The sequence below is a fragment of the Channa argus genome, chromosome 19 (assembly GCF_033026475.1).
Source record: "Channa argus isolate prfri chromosome 19, Channa argus male v1.0, whole genome shotgun sequence".
Taxonomy (NCBI): domain Eukaryota; kingdom Metazoa; phylum Chordata; class Actinopteri; order Anabantiformes; family Channidae; genus Channa; species Channa argus.
Genome location: NC_090215.1, coordinates 13,443,996 through 13,463,622, shown reverse-complemented (window position 1 = coordinate 13,463,622; position 19,627 = coordinate 13,443,996). Strand labels below are relative to the sequence as shown.

Sequence of the window (19,627 nt, the reverse complement as noted above, 5' to 3'; positions counted from 1 at the left end):
CTAGTCTGGCAGAACAGAGCTCAAGTTGATTTTCTCTACTCCTTAAACTCCCATTTGCCGATTTATCTGATGGTAACGCGAAGTTGACGTCTTTGACCTTGTTCATTCACAGGAGGGGCTGATGTCTGCTGGTGATAACCATGACTAACTCACAAAATCAACTGGACGGCGTGGCTCTGTTGTTCAAAATGTCACAAGAGAAAATAGCCATCTTGCCTTCATTCTGATAATCTCTCAACAGGCACGGCATTGTCTCTGTTGTGATTATGCACTTTATTTGCACTCTGAATGACAGTTCTGCCTGATTATATTTTACTTGCCAATGTAATGTTTTATTAATGACAACACGTAATGGCAACAGTTGTGGTTATTGCTTTGCCCATAAATGTTTCGCATGATGCCTTGATTGTGAATTTGTAGATGGCAAAGCCTTAAATTGCTCCAACTTCTGCACACAGCTACATCATTAGTGTCAGCTTTGACTGTGAACACTATAAAGTCAAATTCTTTTAACACCAATTAACAGGCGGGCCCATCTCTGAAAGGTCATCTGGGGATTTGAATGAAGGGATTACAGTAGGAATGCATCAGATGAGGGAGCGAGAGAGGGATGTGGTAGCAATGAATGGGAATGGATGACTAGGGAATTTCAGTATAATGTCATTAAGGCTAGCAGAGACAAAGGATGATGGTCTGCCCACAGACGGAGCGCTGACCGGTTGATTGATAGGGGCTTTAGGCTTCAAAGCTGCGTAGTACTGCAGTGGCACTGCCTTTTAATGAACTCTTGTAGTTTTGTACTTGCTTAGGTAAACGTATGTGACACATGGTAATCTTTTACACACTGGCTATCTATGTAAATTGTAATGAGGGATCAAAAAAAAAAGACATTCACAACATAAAATTTGCCAGACTTGTTGCTCTAAGTGTAATAACATGTCAGAATGAGACAAGCTAAGGTTAACAGTCTGCAGAGTTGTCAGAGTCGTCTGTTTGTGTGTTTGCCATACAGATCAGGCCAGGTAATTACAGCTAGCTCTTTTCCTGCTCCCCCAAGCCCAGGCCAAATTAGCATCTTAAGTGGGAAATCATGCTCACAATGCTGTAGTTTGTGTTAAAAGACACAAAAATTCTCCACGTCCGCTCTCATGTTTACATTCTTTCACGTCTGGAAAGACTGTTTACAATAAGCGACCGAAACTTGTTTCTCTGGTTACCTGTGTGTTTACTCTGTTTGTGTACATGAGAGAGGATGCGTGAAGGCATGCTATTATAGTCATACCTCAGTAGTGGCTGTAGATAAATCCACTTAGATAAAAATTTATTGGCCTGACTTGCAGTGTTTTTTTTGTTTGTTTTTTTTTCTGGACATCTCCAAAATAATCCAGCCCAAAGATGAAAAAGAATGGCATGATGCGATAGCCTCGGTTTTAAGGTGAAACCAGGCTGTGTGGCAAGAAAGCTATTATAACCCCGACTATGCCGATTATATAAGAAAGTAGGCACCAATCAGTGGGCTTTATGTAGGCTGGCAGCAGGTGTGGTACATGACGCTCTGGCAGCTTTTGAGGCTATGTCTATACTTAAATCTCCATGAGCGACACAGCAGGCTCCTGATGGGAGCTGCCATTATACTTAACAATCGTAATTTACTTTAATCGCCCCTTCTCGGCTCCACATGTCAGCCTGTCTGTCAGGAGCTAAGACAGGGGCCGTATGATATAACATAATGTGCTCTGCTTTGTGAAATCATGCAACATTGGACCCTTAGTCTGAAAATGGCTCTGCAAAATTCAAGACAGGTGACAGGTAGCAATGAAAAGTACCCCTACTGTTCGTGCATGTTCATGAGGTGGAGATACAGTACAGTCAGAAGTGAAGTGTTGCTTTTGTTATAGAGAACAACAAGCTGATTATTAAATGCAACTGCACTGAGCTATAAATATTTGAATATTACATTTTGGGAATGCAGGCACTCACATGAGAGCTGAGCTTTCTTTCTGAACACAGCGTACTGTTGGTCAGGTCACTGTTGTATAAATGTTTTCAGGATGTCCTGGGTCCGGGTCAGATTTTCTGAAACAATGGCCTGGCTCACTCATGCACAAACTCAGCCTCACTTTGTATCCCTTTTACTGTTGCTTTTAAACACAGACACACACACACAGAGAGAAACACTGCACACACACACTGACAATTTATCTTACTTTCATTTTATGTCTTATTTCTCTGCAAGCATTGTTGACATTGCACTCGGAATCCATTTCACAATAGGCACCTTTAAGTGTCGTTACAAATAGAGAAATCTTATACATTGTGTGGTCTGCATGTAAATCAGCGTGCGAAAGAGGAAAGGTTTCCTGCAGCAGAGCAGTTTATGGTCTAAGAGATACATGAGAATTGAGATGAGGCAAATTTTGAGTTATTTCTGACTAACACTAATGTACTGGAATCTTACAGTGAGTATTTTAAATGGGTCTTCTAACACCAACCCACTGACACTGGCTGCAGCTGCAGACATTTTAAGATTTCTTTTCACCATCAATTTTCTAGAAACGTTCTTTTACAATTTTTTTCTAAACTTGTCATATTCCTGTGTATAAGCTAATGTCAGTGTCTCAGTTGCACATTCATCATGCCTGTCAAAGAAAATGTGGTGTACAGAGGGAGTCAGTGCTGAAAAAGCAGAATCGCGGGCTGTATAGCTTTGATTGAAACGGGGGAAATCGCTGGTGTCGAATGCACTCTAGGTGTGAGCGGGTTGAAGCAGGTTTTACGGCGCTAATCAGTGGTTGGCCTGCGGTTTTCACATCTGGACCCTAAAGTGGGAAACAGTTAGCAAGGACAGGAAGTGGCTTCTAATGTGAGGCATTTTGGTTACATCATACCACTGTCACAATGATGATATCTGCATGCATACATGGGAAACAGGGAGCGAGAGAGAGATGGAGGAGTTCATCGGAACTAAACTGTTGACCTTTGAAGGGGACACCTCATTTGTCAGATGTGGACTGGTGTGGAGCGATTTAACTTAATTACCTCCTTCCACAGAGAGGCAGAAGGTCTCATTTGCAATTTCCTCTACTTTTATATGCGACTGCTTCTGCTTGAACTTTCTCTCATGTGAAACTCCTCTCTGGCAGTCACGTTTTGTCTATTATTGCAAAGTTTTTTTATCATTTGGCAGAGGTAGGGAGAAAAAATTAATTGATTGACGTGAAATAAAGTGGTGTTTTATATAAATCTGAATGCAGACTATTCTTCCCTTTTTTGATACTTCAGATAATACTGGATTACACAGGCAGACCACTCTGACATACAGTAATTACTACCTACAGGTGATGAAGAAAGCCGATATGACTTGACATTCCAAAGGGTGACACAGTAGCATATGAGAAGATAGAACAACAGTGTGGGACCCACGACCATCGAATGCGCTCATAAATCATTCAGTGTTCGGATTAAATTTCCCGACACATGTCTGGTTTCAGGTGGCACGTCAACTCCGCGTGACCTCTGTCTTTTAAAAGGTTACTATCACCATGTGTTAACGGTATAAGGGCACATTTTTATTCACGTGTTTTTAATCCCTGGGTGCTGCAGCCTAAGCAAATTTAAAAGGAATTACAGAAGTTGAGTGATGGCTCAGCAGTTTTGCCTGCTGTGTCAGGTTGCTGTTAAAGGTGCATCACATAAATGCTCACAGACCACGAGTCAAGAAATATCACACCGGGACGATAATGGTTGGGAAACATTCTGTTAATAAAAAAATGTAATGTTATGTTATGGTGTAAATTAATAAAATTATAAACTGGTTGTGTTTTTCACTTATTAAACTCTGATGCTATCTTTGAATCTCCCTTTAGCCTCTTTCTTTCCTGCTGTTGACCTTGATTTGATTTTTTAGTTTGATGACATTTGTTTTTCCATCTCAGCCTCCTACTAGCGTTTCTCAGCCTTTTCGTTCTCTTTTTCTCTTTTCTCCCATCAGTCTTTACAGGACATGCTCTCTTCTTTTCATTCTGAGCTTGACATTCAGGGGTACTTGATGAAAATCCAATTGGTCCACAGAGTTAGTCTTACTTTTATCTTATCTGCATCATGCCATTGCGTGTGTGTGTGTGTGTGTGTGTGTGTGTGTGTGTGTGTGTGTGCATCGTCACTAACATCTGCTGTGTGACCACGTTCCAACCTTTGTTACCCCTGTGTCTCCTAGCGTCTGCCCTGTCTGAGCCTGCCAACGCACTTGGCTGCCAGGTTTAACCAATTCTATCTGTGAAAGTTTCCACAAATGTCAACTGCACTTTATTTAAAGTACTTACATTTTTTATTTGTCTGTGAGGGTATGGGTGTGCGAGAACAGCAGCATGTGCACGTGTGGGTGTTCAAGATAACCTGGTAGACCTGGCCTTATGTCTCCAGCTTCAATAACTACTACAGCATCACACTTCTGTCCGGAATGAGGAGCGTCTCATAAAGGGCCCTGTGTTCACTGACCCTTCGGTTTTAGTCCCACATTGTTCCTGTGGAGCAGATCACCTTACAGCAACACATAATAGCTCAGTGGGCTCTGTAATCATGTCACACATTGCCTTATCGTCACTGTGGCTTGAGGATGCCACGTCATGCAGATCTAATTACAGTGTAGCCAACTGGTCTTCAAATTTTGATGACACAATTCCTCACCTATGATCAGTGGTGAAAAGGAATTTCTTCATCTTTAGGACTCACAGTGTTGGTTTCTATTTGATCTCTTTCAGCATGTCGTCATGTTGGTTTTGAACTATTTGAAAAAGCTTGTAAAATTAAATGATGGTAGATTCCAGTTTATGTAGGCACACATGGACTTCGCTTAGAAGCATCATCATGCTAACAACTTTTAGTGGTGAGATGTGCAGTACTGAGCAGTGTTAGATCCTTACGCATGTAGCAGTGACTTACAGTGTTATCCCTCCTCTGCACATTTGCATGACTGAAGCTTTTTGGTTTATTTAATTGTGAAGTCAAACTCAAAGGCAACTTCAAAGGCACTTTATTCTTGCTTGCCAAAGAGTGTGCGTGATTTATGACACACTTAACACTGTCAGAATGTCAAAGAGTATGTTTTTTTTTTTTCTAACAACACAAAATTTATTTTAAAAAGTGTGTATTTGACCTGAAGGAAAAGAAGAAAACTTTGTAATTTCCAGAATCTAAAACTGAAGCACGTATGGTATCATCATGTGTGTACACTGTGCCCATGGTCTCACCTTTACTATGTTATGTCACTTTGTGCCTCCCCCTCCAGAGCAGAAGCCCAAAGCACGGCCCCAGCCCCCAGCCCAGCGTCGGTGACCAGGTTGACCACTTATCTCTGGCCTCCTTGGACTCGTTAGACGCCATGTCTGAGGCCGACGCGCCCACAGCTTTCACCCGCGGCAGCCGGGTTCGTGCCAGCCTGCCAGTGGTACGATCAGCCAACCAGACAAAAGACCGCTCGCTAGGTACGCTACATATTACAATTTGGGGCTTAAAGTCAATTCAGTCAGTTAATAACATTTAAGCTTTGTTGCTTGATGTTGTTGACCAAAAAATGCAATTCACATTCCCATCGAAAACCTGAAGTTAAAAGCTGTATCTTAAATCGTAATTGAGACTGAGGTGAAAGCAAATAGACAACAATCCTCTTTGATAACAGAAATTTCAGGTCTTTTAGCATAATCTTGGCATTACTTCAGGACTTCCAGCCACACCACGATCTTCTCCACCGTCTCCTCTTCTCCTCTCCTTCTTACTCCAGCTCAACTCACAGCTCTGTATTAATTAGAATTAATTTCCTCTGTAGTGAAAGATTAGAGAATCCATAAACAATGTGCCATCATGTTATTGACAGGATTAGAAATGGGCCGTCTTATCAATGCACATGGTGCTTCATTTGCATCCGTATACAGAAGGACTGTAAAAGTTGTGCAGAATTAGAGTGAGAGTGGTGAAAAAAGTTTGAAAACTTCCCAAAGAGTGAACAGCGATTTTTTTTTGTCTTCAAAGGTAGCTCAAAGCTCAGCAAGGCATCTGCTTCTGGATAATAGCACAGCGTCTGAATGGCACGCCTTTCGACTAAAGCGAAAATGAATCAAACTATAGGGTGTCGTTTTCCACACACTTCGGTGCCAGTAGCGTCTCCTGTTTTGCTTGAGAAGCAGAAATGCAAAACCCATTGCAAAAAAAAGTCAACACAAATGTGCTTTACCACACATGCATGTGCGCACACACATGCACCATGCCTCTCTCTCCCTCTCTCAAAAACATCAGGACAAAGCTTTAGGACAGTGGGGGGTTATGGTGTGATTGAAGGAGGAGGAGGGGTAAAAAAAAAGGGGCACCACTTTACTACATTGCCCCTCCCACAGCCTCTTTCACACATAAACACACAGACACACACTTCGTTGGGTCCCAGTGGACGTTTGGGGCTTCTTCTTGGGGTTTCAGCTCGTGCAGTAGGAGTTGGCACGTGTTCTTTCCAGGGCATTGTAAGACTCAGCAGAAAACAGGAAATCCCTGAAAACCCCTAAAGTGAGTATCAGATTTGGTCTAGAGTGTGACATCAAGTGTATTGTCTTTCAGATCATCTATTCCGTCGTTTACTATGTTTTCATCTGCAAACTTCATGAAAATATTAATGAGCACAGAATTATATTTTCCACAATTGCACTTAGTTTAAACTTTTGTGTCTCACTGGTGAGCTTTGGAAAACGGTTTTACAGCTCAGACAAAATGCTGTGCTGTGCCTATTTGGTCAGGAAACCCACTGGCCATTTAATTCCAATCCTGAGAGAAACCAGGCGCTCAGGAATGCAACACCACTCTTTGTCTGCAACAGAGCTATTCAACTTTTTCCCAAATAAAACTGATGTTAAAGGATTCAAATCTTCATAACCTGTGGTCGATCAATGGCGCTTTGTCATCACACTCATTCGCCCTAGTTGCTAACATCTGGTTGAAAACTAGACTGTGTTAACATAACGGCTCTCGGGGGAAAGATATTCTGAAAATGGGCACTTTGTTAAGTTATTACTACCCAGGAAACTAGACAGACGAGAGAGAGCAATGGATAGACTCAGCAATTTTATTTCCTGGATTTGCCCTCCCTACATGCTCCTCATAGAGCATGTAGGATCTTGTATAATATTTCACCAACATCTGGTAGCTTTTACTGGCTCAGTCCTTTTATGGGGTTACATCAAGTAAAACCTCCTTTTTTTTCAATTCAGCTATTTTCAGTACAAAAGTGACTGAAAGTCTTTTGTCTCAGCAGCACATGAAATGTGACATTCAGGAAGAGTTCTCCCTGAATATGATTTACAAAATTACAACATAATATAAATATATGATGTATCGCCTTTGTTCTTAAAAAATGTCTATTATTGATAACCCCTATACAAATCAGCACTGTGCGGTGAAGCAATGAATCACAGAGTCGAAATAAAAATGTGTTTTGTTTTTTTGGGGGTTTTTTTTTCTCTCTAGCCTTGTTTATACAAGTGCAGTGTGGGCGTGTCCAGAAAATTTGTGGGAGAATCATCAGCTTTTTTCTAAAGCCACACCCAGGGTTCAGAGGTTCAGGCTTTTGTGCTTTCTGGTGCACAGATTGTACTGTTCCAGCCCAAGCGTACAGCAGTGCCTCTGTGTCCCTCTCCCATCTCGGCGTAAATGTGTAGTGTGTCAGTTTGTCTTGAATTTTGAGCATCCTGTTCTCATATCTGTGCAACATGAGCAGAGCTCAGGTGATACATTTAGTAACCAACCTCATGTCTTGCAAATGTGCTTCAAAATCTAGTCAGACACCACACACCCCAGAGGAGTTTTTATCAGTACAAAGCTTTTGATGTCTTTTGTGGTGGAGTTGAGGTTGTGTTTTCAGTCTGAAAATAGAATATTCTCAAACCCACAAATGGTGACTTTAAAGGACATAACTGACCAAACTGACTGATTTTGAATAATCTCTTTCAGCCTACTCATCTGTGTGTCCACACTCTCTGGCCGTAGGTGTGCTGTACCTGCAGTACGGAGACGAGACCAAACAGATCCGCATGCCCAATGAGATCACAGGCATCGACACAGTCAGAGCTATGTTTGTGAGTGCCTTTCCGCAGCAGCTCACAATGAAGATGTTGGAGTCACCCAGCGTCGCCGTCTATGTCAAAGATGACATGAGGAATATGTACTACGAGCTCAGTGATGTTAAGTAAGTATAAATGTCTTTGTTTGTGATGCACATGGATTTAGAATACGTGACACGGGATGTGTTCTGGAAAGCGGATGCATGTTGTGTTTGGTCAGGACATCCAAGGTTCGTAATGCTCCATAGTTTGACTCTTCCTCTGAAAGTCCTTTCCTTTTGCCCTCTCTGAGACACTTCCTGTCCTACAGCACAGGAAGCTTCTCGCTTCCTCTTTCCATGTTTTTCCATGTTAAAACTTAGTAGAAAGAAGGAGGGGTGGCTCAGTGGTAGAGTATTGGGTTGGGATGCAGAAGGTCGTGGTTCGAATCCCAACCCATTCAACCCACCAGCTGTGGCTCTGGTGGGTTGAACATTCGAAAACTTAGTAGCTAAGTAATTTTTGGAGTTTTTTGGAGTTGAAGTTGAACTACAACAGAATGTCTCTGCTATACCGAAGCTTGAGACTTCTTCAGAGACTTTCCTGCCTGAAAGTTTGGCTCTGGAAAGTTTCAAAAAGAAAGTGTTTGTCTTTTTATGCACTTTTAGGCTTTTCAGAGTGTTGCTTCCAAACACCCCTGTGCTAAGATTTGTCTGTATAATTTACTGTACAAGCATACAAACACACATGGTGGCTCTGTTCTTTTCCTTTTTTCCTCTGCCTTGTTCCTGGTTTGCAATTCACCTTCATGTCTTATCAATAATGCATTCTACGCGCAGACATACCACTACCACAGCCGATTGTTCTTGTTGTTATTCAGAAAAAAATATTACCCTTGAAAACACAAGCAACTTTGCCCCTTGGTCTCCAGAGTTCCTGCTCAAGTGCGCTGTGTACTTTGTAACATTTTTGTTTATTACGGCTGTAAAAATTGTCTCATGATTCCTTAAGGCTGAGACAGGTGTCCAGTGCTCAACATCATAGTGAGAGAGAGAGAAAGAACTGCAAGCTTCTGTGTTTTTGAAGCTGAGTTAAATTTTAAGACTGTATTAGCAGTTGCTTCTACTTTGAGATTTAGAGGAAATGTCACGTAACATAAGATGCGACATTTCTGAGCCTCTGTCAGGGTATGTGCCCCTAGCAGGGCTGCTAAGGAGATCGCTGCTGTGGCACGATCGGCCACGGTCTGACGGCGATATCTGGGCTGCCTTCTTACCACAGGACACTTCTTCTCCTTACAGGAACATCACAGACCATTCCTGCCTGAAGGTTTACCACAAAGACCCAGCACAGGCATTCAGCCATGGGCCAAGACCTGCCAACGGTGACACCCGGGTGAGTATTTAACCGGAACAGTGACTAACACAGTAGTGGTAATCATTATACTGTGAACTGCAGGGAGGTAGCCAGAGTTCTAGCAGACAGAGTAGTATTTCCAGCCTATTCTCACATCTTGTTTGCAGTTAAGTGAAGGAATGTCCCCCTGCCTCTTGTTAATCTGTTTAGAGGGGGTCTCATATTGTTCTCACAGAGCCCTGTGATTCAGCCTGTATGCTCTGATGCAGCTTGCTTAAGGGACAATTGAACTCAATTTCCAGGACGGTTTCCCTTGTTCTGTTTTCCCTCCAATATCAGCTCTAATCTCGTGTTTGTGTCCTGCTGATGTAACAAAACTAAAACCTCAAAAGAACCCTTTCTTCGAATGGTCCTCCTCAAATCCACATCTATAATCCGCCTAACCCTTTTATCTGACCTACTGCTCCACTCTGCCTGCCAATGAATTCAAGGCAGCATTGGAGTGTGATTGCGATACTACAAAAGTGACATTAGCCTTGGCTGTAATCTTCCGCTGCCACACACTGTACTGTATGTGTGATGTGTGATGTGAAATTGATGAATATAAAGGAATGAGGAGACAAGCACGATGATGGTTTAGGAGGTTGTAGTTCAGATTGTATGATGACCTTAAGGTGCTGCAAAATCCCTTTAAAATTCTCTCTGCTGACATGTGAGTTCCTTCTCTCTGATGTGATCATTCAAGGAGAAGTGAACAAAAGGCAGCTGAGAAAAAAAAGAAGACAAGTAATAGAGTGAAAAGGGAATTTCATTTAATAGTGCAGGGAAATGATGGCATCAGTAGAAGAATTTTAAATTGTCCAAATCAGATTTTCTCAGCCTCTTTTCTTTAACATATTTTGCTATGAAATAACTCGGCACTTGCTGAATCATCAGTTTTGAAAAATACAGCTTGGAGTGCTGGAGTGCATTAGGCAAAGAGAAGCATGGCTGCTTTATACAGGCTCTTGTGTAAACATTGTGAAATCTAGGCTTGAAGTAGAGATAAGCGTAAGAGGACTGTTTCCATGAACATCTCTGTGTTTAACCAAGCAGCATTTGACACATACAAATATTAAATATTGAAGATTGTGGCTGTGTGGTGGCAAAACTGGGCACCTGGCAGAGAAGCAATTAAATTCCCTGTTCAAACTGTCTTTATTCTGGGCAGCTGTAAAGCTAAGACATTATTTCGTTGGCTTTTAAGAATGGTCAGGAGAGAAAAAAAGTATTTTTATATGTTTTTCTCCTTGCAACATCTTTTAATAATGAAATAGAGACCCTGACACTCAAAGCAAAAGGGCAAATACTACAACCTAATGGGCTGTACACCTGTTCAAACACTGTTTTGGGAGGGGGGGCGGGGTTCGCATCTGTCTGTGCTAGTGGGTGTGCACTCGTGTTACAGGAATGCCCGGCTTCAAATCGAACTTTAGGCTGAATCCACAGTTTCTTCAGGTATTGATTGAGTTTTTCTGGGCAAATGGAGCTGCCTCTGGTTATAAAAACACTTTTCCTGTCCGTCAGTAATTGATATAATGTGGACAGATGTACACAGTAATTTGATAAGCAGAAGAGGCTGCAGACTCTCAGAATGAAGTGGGATTTTCTGGCATGTTTTGGGAGGTTTCATTTGATGAAAAAGCAGCAAATATTTTGAAATATTAATCCGTACTTATGTAAGGGATTGAGTCCAAAGCACTACTTTGTATTCATACAAAAGTCAATAATGGCTGTCAGAAGTGATGCTTTGTAAACATGGAGTAGCTGGAGGAGATATTTAGTAAACAGAGATGCAGTTATTGGCTGGCTTCTCTCATCTGTTGTCTTTTGGGCTATCCAGCAAATGTTTCTATTTATTCAAAGATAAAAACTTGACTTTTTGTCTTCTTGTTAATGTTGTTAATGACAAACTCTAATAGCAATTGGCAGAAAGCTTTTTTTTTTCAGCATTAGTTACACAGGAGCTTAGCATGCAGCCTGCTCCTTAAATGTTGACACACTTTTGCCTGAACATTGCAGCACAGCTCGTCTTTATCTGTTTAGCTTGGCTGCCTCTGAGGCGCTGTAGTTTGTGAATCAGTTTAGGAACCCGCTCTGTCTCTCACATGGCTGGAGAACGAGGCAACTTTGTGCACTGCTACAAGATACACTGCCCTCATTATTGGAAAGCTTAAGAGCGCGGTAACAACAGAAAGAGACGTCTTTAAATAGTCCACGAGTAAAACTCAAACCAAATGTTCTCAACCCTGACTGACGTGGTCGCTTGCGTGTTTATTTTTCAAACTTTTGCTCCACTGTTTTGTCTCAAAGCAGTCATTTATGTATGTTGTGTGCAGATAAAATCTGTGTTTTTTAAGGATATTTTAAGACGTTTTGCTGTTCCAATGTGTGTAACATCTGTTTGAGATTGACAAGTGATGCCTACAGGCCCAACCGGTTCTTTTCTAGCCATGCTGGACTTGGCAAATCTGTCAGAAATATTATTTAGTACAGCAATGACATTCCTGTACCAAATGCCAAATTTTCTTTTTATGTGCGCAGGCACCTTAAATAGAGAAAGTAAGTAAGGTTTGATGATGGTTTGCAGTGGCTCAGTAGTTCTCGGATTTCCTATTATATGTCTTGTTGCTTGGTTAGACTTGTTGCTTCCATACTATTGGGATGCGCAAGCTTTCAATGCCAGCAGTTTTTTCCTTTGTTATCACAGCCAATCCCTGGCCCTTTGTTACTGTACACTTTGCTTTGTTGTTTTCCGTGTCACACCCACTATATTTGTCCTCTTCATTGTATTAATCTGTGCCAGCACCAGGTAAATGAAATAAGAAAAGCTACACTGAAAAACACAGGTGTCAAACAATGTACCTGAGGCTTTTAGAAGAACTTTGCAGTAGGTTTTGACTTGTCTCTTTGTGTAGGTGTAACTCATGAGTCATACCTTGAAGGAACAATGGTTTGTTTGTTTGACAGAAACAGAGAGTTAGACAGGAAGAAAGATGGATTGGATTCAACCCAGCATGTGACACGCCCCACACACACACTCACAGTGTGTTATCATATCCAGTGCTGCGCATATCCGCAGCTTTATCATTGTTTACACTCTATATTTCATAAAGGCAAGCTGGTTCAGATACATATTTATTTCTATAAAAATCAACTCAACCCTTAAATAAATCATCTCATAACTTCTGTTATAGTTTGCATTATTACCAATGTGGTGTCCTTGCTATTTTAGGCCTTTTATGTATTAGTAAATGAAAGAAATTGCCAGAAAGCAGGCCAGAAGTGGCAACAGTAGTAATTGTAAATTGTAAATAATTGTAAATAAAAATAATATAACACCACTAGAGATGTTCTATAAGAAATGTGATGAGAATATTGTTTACGTTTGTTTTGAAATGTGACATACTTCACACAGGAGTTTACCACATTAACCTCACTTCCTTTTACATTCAGTCCACTGTGCACCTGTGAGACTTTCATCCTCTAGGATGAATTTTAAAAACTACAGCCTGAGCAGCCTTAACACAAAAAATTAAATGAGGTTAGGTTGTACATTAGCCATCAAGGGTCCTTTATGGGTGGTTGGGTTCAATCACAGAGGTACCACATTAGTCAATAGACTGTTTATACTATGCCAGAGTGTTGCAAATTAACTAACTCTTAGCCCTGTAGGTGCACATAAAATTCCTTTTATAGTAAAAAAAAAAACTTTTTTGGGAAAGAAAGAGAAAGTTTTGAACAAAACTGAGCTAATTTTATGACAAAAACAGGAAATTACCTCCCTTTTATAAAAACAGTTGACATTCCATCCATTGACAGAGTCTTGTGTTTTGATTTACTCTGTAAAATCGTTTCTACAAGCCTGTGTGTATGTTATTTAAGAGTGAAATGCTGTTTACTGGGGTACAGTTCTAGGCGCTTCTTCAAAAATGTGCTGACAGTGTGTTTTCTTTTAAACAGTGTAATATGAGTTAGGGTAGATGCCGTTGTTTCAAGGACAAGTTTGGTCCACAAATACAGGATATACAGAAAATGAACAGTAGCTGGAGATCTCTGGTTTATTGAACAGCTATTACGTTTACTTTTTTAAAATATATTTTAAAGTTGCAATTTTTATGTTTGTAAACATAGAGTTACATGGCCATAAAGTTTTCTGCTTCTCTAGATGCACAGCGAGCTTGTGCAAGGACAGCACCCTCTCAGACAGCCTCCAATCATTCCCCCTGTGCACCATCCAATGCAAGGAGCACTCTCCCCATCTCCCCACTCCATGCCCCCATCACCCTCTAGAATACCATTTGGCTCACGCCAGGGTTCCCTACCAAGCAGCGCCACTATGCCCAGAGAAAGAATATCTAATGCCAACCCTCAGACCCGCTCCATCTCACCCTGTCCCAGCGCTATATTGGAGAGGCGGGATGTGAAACCAGATGAGGACATGGGGGGGAAGAGCCACACTCTAGCCAGGGGAAATGAGGGGTTGTATGCAGATCCATACATGCTCCAGGAGGGACGAATGAGCATGGCTAGTGCCCATGGACCTCACCCCAACCCTGTGCTTGATGGTCCAGAACTTGGCATGGGGGGATTTCATCGGGCCTCCATCCGGTCCACAGGCTCTTACGCTGGGCCCAGCCCCACAGACACTATGGATCACCCGTCTCTGTACAGGCAGAAGTCCAGAAACAGCCAGCTGCCGACTCTGGGCTCCAAGACACCACCCCCATCCCCTCACCGGATGACTGAAGTACGGCTGATTGACATCCATGGGGGGCCTCCTCATGGCATTCCAGCTCATAGTGTTCCTATAGAAAGAAGCTCACCTGTGCGTCAGTCCTTCAGAAAAGAGGAAATTATTGGGCCCAAGCCCCGAAACAACATGGGATCGCCTGTGATTTCAGACCTCCCAGGTAACCTCCAGGGACCCGTTCCACCTGCCAGTGACCAGACACGGTAAGTGCCCAGGGGAACACATGCTATTTACAAAGGGCTGGTGGGATTGTTAAAATTAGGCTAAGACATTGCATGGGAGCATGGACTAACTCTGCATCCCAGTTTCACCCTAACAATGAGCTGCTGATTTTCAGTACCTGGCTCTGACTCAGTTCCATCATCCATGACTGAAAGCAAGAATATAACCTGCCTTGTCTGTCTTGAGCATCACAATATGCACATTAAGTAAAGCACACTAATGCACATGAGTTTGGTTGTTTTCACAGTCTTTAATCAAACTTGGGAGCTTGTATATTTTTAAACAGGGTAGAACCAGACATTGCTGCCACCACTGAAACAATGGTGGGGTCTGAAAAACCTCATTAACCCACTGTTTCTGTTATTCTGTGTGCAGCAACAACAATCCCTCTGCAGAGTCTATTCACTTGAAATAATCTTGTAAACACTTGGGTACCTGGGATAGATTAGTCTGCTCTAACTGAGAGCAAATAAACACAGAGAAAGAGGAAGAGGAATGCTTGCAACTTATGCGGGCAAATGTGGTTTGACTAACAGGGAGGTTACAGGGGCCACGTATGTGTACGTATGAAAACCAAAGAAAATATTGTCCAGGTTGAATAAGTATTTAGAGTGGTCCAATAAGTCAAACAGATCGGGCTGGACCACCTGGGTAGCTCAACCCCCACCCGCTTTATTTCAAATGCAACAACATGGGAAAAGAGTGTAGGATTTTGGAATTCAATAATACTGTACTTTACTTTAAAAATAAACATAGTACAAACTCTTAGTGTTGTCTCGCTGTCATGCTGTTTATTCACGTATTCTGAGTGACACTGACGTTAGGCTTTGTTGCAGTCAAATGTACTGCCCTGTAGACCTTGTGTCTGTCCATTGTCTCTAGCACAGTTACAACCACAAAGCCTCCCTCCTGCATCCTCAGTCAGCCTCATATCCTCCTTCAAGATAAAGGATGGCATCTGAAAACAAAAGTCGTTCTCTTTTCCTACCCCTAGGCTTACCAAGCAATCTCAACGTCAGCTTCCCTACTCAGCCCTCTGGAGTTTGGCTTTCTTAAGGCAGTGTAATTTTTGAATCGTCCTCTCACTCTCTTCTTCACTCCATCATTTGTCTCGAACACACACTTGTATTATTTGAAAAAGCATCAGACTTGAACATCCTTTCTGTCGACTTCAGGGTTCCTATATTGTCTTGAATCATCCATCTTGTTTATTCCATGTGAACTCAAACCTTTTTATAAGGAGAAAGAGTCAAGTGCTGCTGGACTGCTGTAATTCAAAAACTCTTTATTTAACCAGACATCATATTTACTCAGCTCATACAGTAACTGCCAATATAATCCCCAAAAAACCTGCTGTGTAACCCACTCATGAAATAAAAAAAGATTAATGATCAGGTCATTCAAAACAATTAATTACTCTGTTACACCCCTCCTAGTTTCATTCTGAGGTCATTATCAGCTGTGTTATCCAATAGGCCTGGGTGCTGAAAGTAGAATTTTCTGATGTTTCTGCAGAGAGCGAATGAAGGCTATGGAGCAACAGATTGCCAGCTTGACTGGTCTTGTTCAGCATGCACTTTTAAAGGGGCCAAACACTAGTGGCACCAAGGAGCCTATAAGGTAAGCAATAACAGCGACAGGCAGAGTGAGGCATCAGGGGAAATGGAGTTTCCGATGAAAAGCCTGGTTGTCCAACTGGAGTGGGAATCCTAAAGTTTGCCATCTGTAATCACCTATGTCAAAAAACACTTTAAATAGCATCTGGTGAAATAATGTAGGGTTGAATGTGAATCTGATATAAAAGTAATTTATTCTCTAGATAAAAGGCCACAATGTGTGATTAATTTGGCTGCATTTCACTTCTTTGCATTTCAATCTTCTCCGTGGAGACTTTGCCTTAATATTTGCTTGACTAAAACCTCTGTGAGTGATGTGAATATGTCTGTTTCTAAGCTACATTGCACACTGATGAGGTTTGTTAGCATCATTAACATCATTTTAACCTTTCTGGTTTGTCAGTCTATCGAACTTTGTCGTGTTGTGTTTGTCCTTTCTGTTACTAACCTGCAAATGTAAAGTGTCCCTAAATGCTTTTATTTTTCAAATCTGATTATTGGTGTGCGTGATTTTTAAAAAGTGCTCCTGTGAATTTTTCTTTGGCGTCAGCGAAAGACCACCGAAGACATCGTCTCCAGCTCACAGTGCACATAGCTCAGGTCAGTATCAATGTTCTGTATGATTTTGTTACTTTATTTTAATAAACAAGAGATTTAGCACCATAATGTCTTGTGCAGACAAGCCCACCACATCAGTGTCAGTCAACAGTCTGCAATGAGCAGTCCTGTAGGGAGGGAAAACAAAGTCGTGCTTCTTTGCTTGTCACGGGCTCATATTTCCTGACAGTCCTTTCCCCCGTACAGGCTGTTTAGTAGGAGTTAAGAGACGAGAGCCAGCAGAGCTAAGACAGGTCCCTCAAAGCACTTTTTAAAACAAGACACCATTACTTCTCAAGCCTGCCAAGATGATTCAGGGATTCAATCTGGGCTTTGCAGCGCTCTGTGGCCAGATCTGGGTTTGATAAAAAAGACCTGCAATATCACTAGTGGCAGAGAGAAAACACAACTCTATTTATGTGTCTTGAAAGCTAATCTCATGTCTCCTGACGCATTCCTAATGTGGCATTTTGCAAAGATTTACGTGTCATGTTGTGCTTGAATGAATCTTCAAAACATCACAAAAGTTACATTGTGTTTTTCAAATGACTAAATGTACACTAAATATGTTTATTGAATTTTGCCAGATTGTCTTTAAATTAAAATATGAGGAATCAGTGACAGTGTTTTTTTAATTCATCGTCACAACACAACCTGCTCCTCTTTGGATGGACATTGTTTTCCTAAGGCCCAAAACACAACCTCCAGTGTACGTTATAACCTGTACTTCAGGTCTAGGCAGCTGTCAGCTAGTATGTATAGCAGAGAGAGTGAATAGAGCTTTGGGATTATGAACACAAAAGTTTGCTCTTTTAGTGCCAGCAGAAGCTGAGTCTCTGTGACATGGGAGCTTAAAAGTGCACTCTAAACATTCCTTGACTTATAATGTGACTCACAGCCAGAGACTTTCTTAAATGGACCTCAGCTTTCTGAGGTGAAAGGTTGGTTCTCTCAAATTACAAAACAATTATTTTGTGCAGATGATCTGTTTTTTTATTTTTTTTTGGCCACGTTTTGAGATATACATAGGATTTATGTCTCAAATCCAATTTAATAGACGTAATGAAATTTTATTTGTGATGCTCACTGCTATAAAAACTTAAACACAGACATTTCTTCACATAAACAATTTTCCAGTTACTGTGGATAATCCACACACCTTGGAACTACTTTCTATGAATAGAAGTCCTTTAGAAACATGTTCATGAATCTGGAGGTTATCCAGAGTAATAAGCACATTATTACTGGAATAAAAATAATGAATGAAACGAAAAACAAATGAAAAATTATGCTCATTTGCAATTTAAGTGAACTAATTAAAGAAATTTTGTGCTAGTCCATTTATTGACATTATTGATATTAAATTGACTCCATTATCTTTGAAAATATCAAAGGTCATTAAAGTAATACATTATGCTGGAGTTGCTGAACATGGCTTGAATTCAATAATTATTGCTGTTGGCCATTCAGGGAGCCACCAAAACCACAAATATTTGTTCTCTCGGTTTCCATGGTTTCAGCCTCTTCTCTATCTCTAGCGGTGCCTGAAATGCAGCAAATAGTTGACTGACATTTGAGAAATGCAGTATGTGTCAGTATATCTTTGCCTGCTGTGCAGGGAAAAAGACGAAGCGTTGAGACTGTCATTACTGGATATTAGGTTAATTGAGTCAAACCAGTGTGTTACCAGGGAAAATGTGTTAAGACGTGTACAATCAACCCAACACTTTGTAACCTAAATAACAATTGTGTCTACTCTCTCTAAGGGGACCTCATATAAATTATGTCTGGTGCAGCCAATTAGTTTTAGAAGTCACACAGTGCATTAAATGGAGATCACCTGAGTGCAGAGAAAGTGAATGTCCAATCACTGAGGAATCAGAATCCTGGACAAAAACTACACTATGAAGGATAAAGAACTCTCATGGATACAAGAACATTTTCTACTCACTGAATTTCTATTGGAATACTGTTAAATTCAACATAAAGCAGGCCATTGTCGAAAACTGAGTGACTGTGTGAGATGGAGATAAAACTGTTGTAAAAATAAGCCAAATTAAATTGAGCATGATGCAATGTTGTAATGACACAAAAGGTGAAAACGTCCACGTGGATACTTTTTATAGGCACCATGCAGCAATATTAGGTTTACTAAGCTCTATCATAAACTGTGACATGTTTTTGTTTTGGGTAATACAAATGCAATATTTCAAAGAATTTATTTACTTATTTATTTATTTTTATTTGACCCAGGCGGTTCTCCAGTCTTGGTTCCCAGGAGCAGTGCAGCCCCTTCAGACAAGGGTACAGTTCCTCTCAAAGTCAACCTCCTGCAGTTCAGAAAGAATGTTTCTGACCTCAGGATGCAACTCCATCAGATGAGACAGCTGCAGGCAAGCCCTCATTTTCTTTTAATTCCATCAATGTCTGTTTAGATATACTGCTACAAGTATGCATGTGAGCATCCAAAGAGTAATATTTTAAAAACCCTGTATGTTGATTTTCTGGTCCAGGTCCTACAATATATATTGTTCCGCGTTGTTTTTCCCCTCAGCTCCAGAACCAGGAGGCGTTGCGGGTTCAATTGAAGCGGGCAGAGCAGGAAATCAGTGTTAAACTTGCAGAGGCCATGCGGCGTCTGGAGGACCCAGTCCAGAGGCAGAGAGCTTTGGTAGACGAGGACAGACACAAGTACTTGGGCCTAGAGGAACGTGTTCTTACACAACTTAGGTAAGACTATTTGCTTAAATGGTTTGTTACTGTTTACATTCATTACTAAACATTTCATGAGAGGGTAGAAAGGTATTAGAGCTGATTAAATATACAACAGCGCAGCTTTAGTCAAGGTGATTTCATTTATAGGACATTCCCAAAAGGCTTCTTCTTTTTCAGCTCTCCTCAGCTATTCAGTCCTAAACGGCAGCAAAGCCAACACCCTTCTATTTGCAGCTCGCAGGTTGATACAG

General features: G+C 41.2%; 1 protein-coding gene across 25 annotated transcripts in view; it reads left to right on the top strand.

Moving 5' to 3' along the window:
- Window positions 1-19,627, top strand: part of si:ch211-285f17.1 (sickle tail protein homolog) — a 100,509-nt gene that overhangs the window by 68,834 nt on the left and 12,048 nt on the right. For 15 of the 25 annotated variants that reach the window (XM_067486507.1, XM_067486509.1, XM_067486499.1 and 12 more), the window contains 9 exons: window positions 3,992-4,072; window positions 5,288-5,483; window positions 7,990-8,224; window positions 9,380-9,473; window positions 13,642-14,429; window positions 15,964-16,068; window positions 16,615-16,664; window positions 18,915-19,054; window positions 19,216-19,391. In XM_067486507.1, coding sequence (XP_067342608.1) covers window positions 3,992-4,072; window positions 5,288-5,483; window positions 7,990-8,224; window positions 9,380-9,473; window positions 13,642-14,429; window positions 15,964-16,068; window positions 16,615-16,664; window positions 18,915-19,054; window positions 19,216-19,391 — 1,865 coding nt within the window. Of the gene's footprint in view, window positions 1-3,991; window positions 4,073-5,287; window positions 5,484-6,409; window positions 6,553-7,989; window positions 8,225-9,379; window positions 9,474-13,641; window positions 14,430-15,963; window positions 16,069-16,614; window positions 16,665-18,914; window positions 19,055-19,215; window positions 19,392-19,627 lie in introns of those variants that run through there. The other 10 variants (XM_067486502.1, XM_067486515.1, XM_067486513.1 and 7 more) reach the window with 6 other exon arrangements.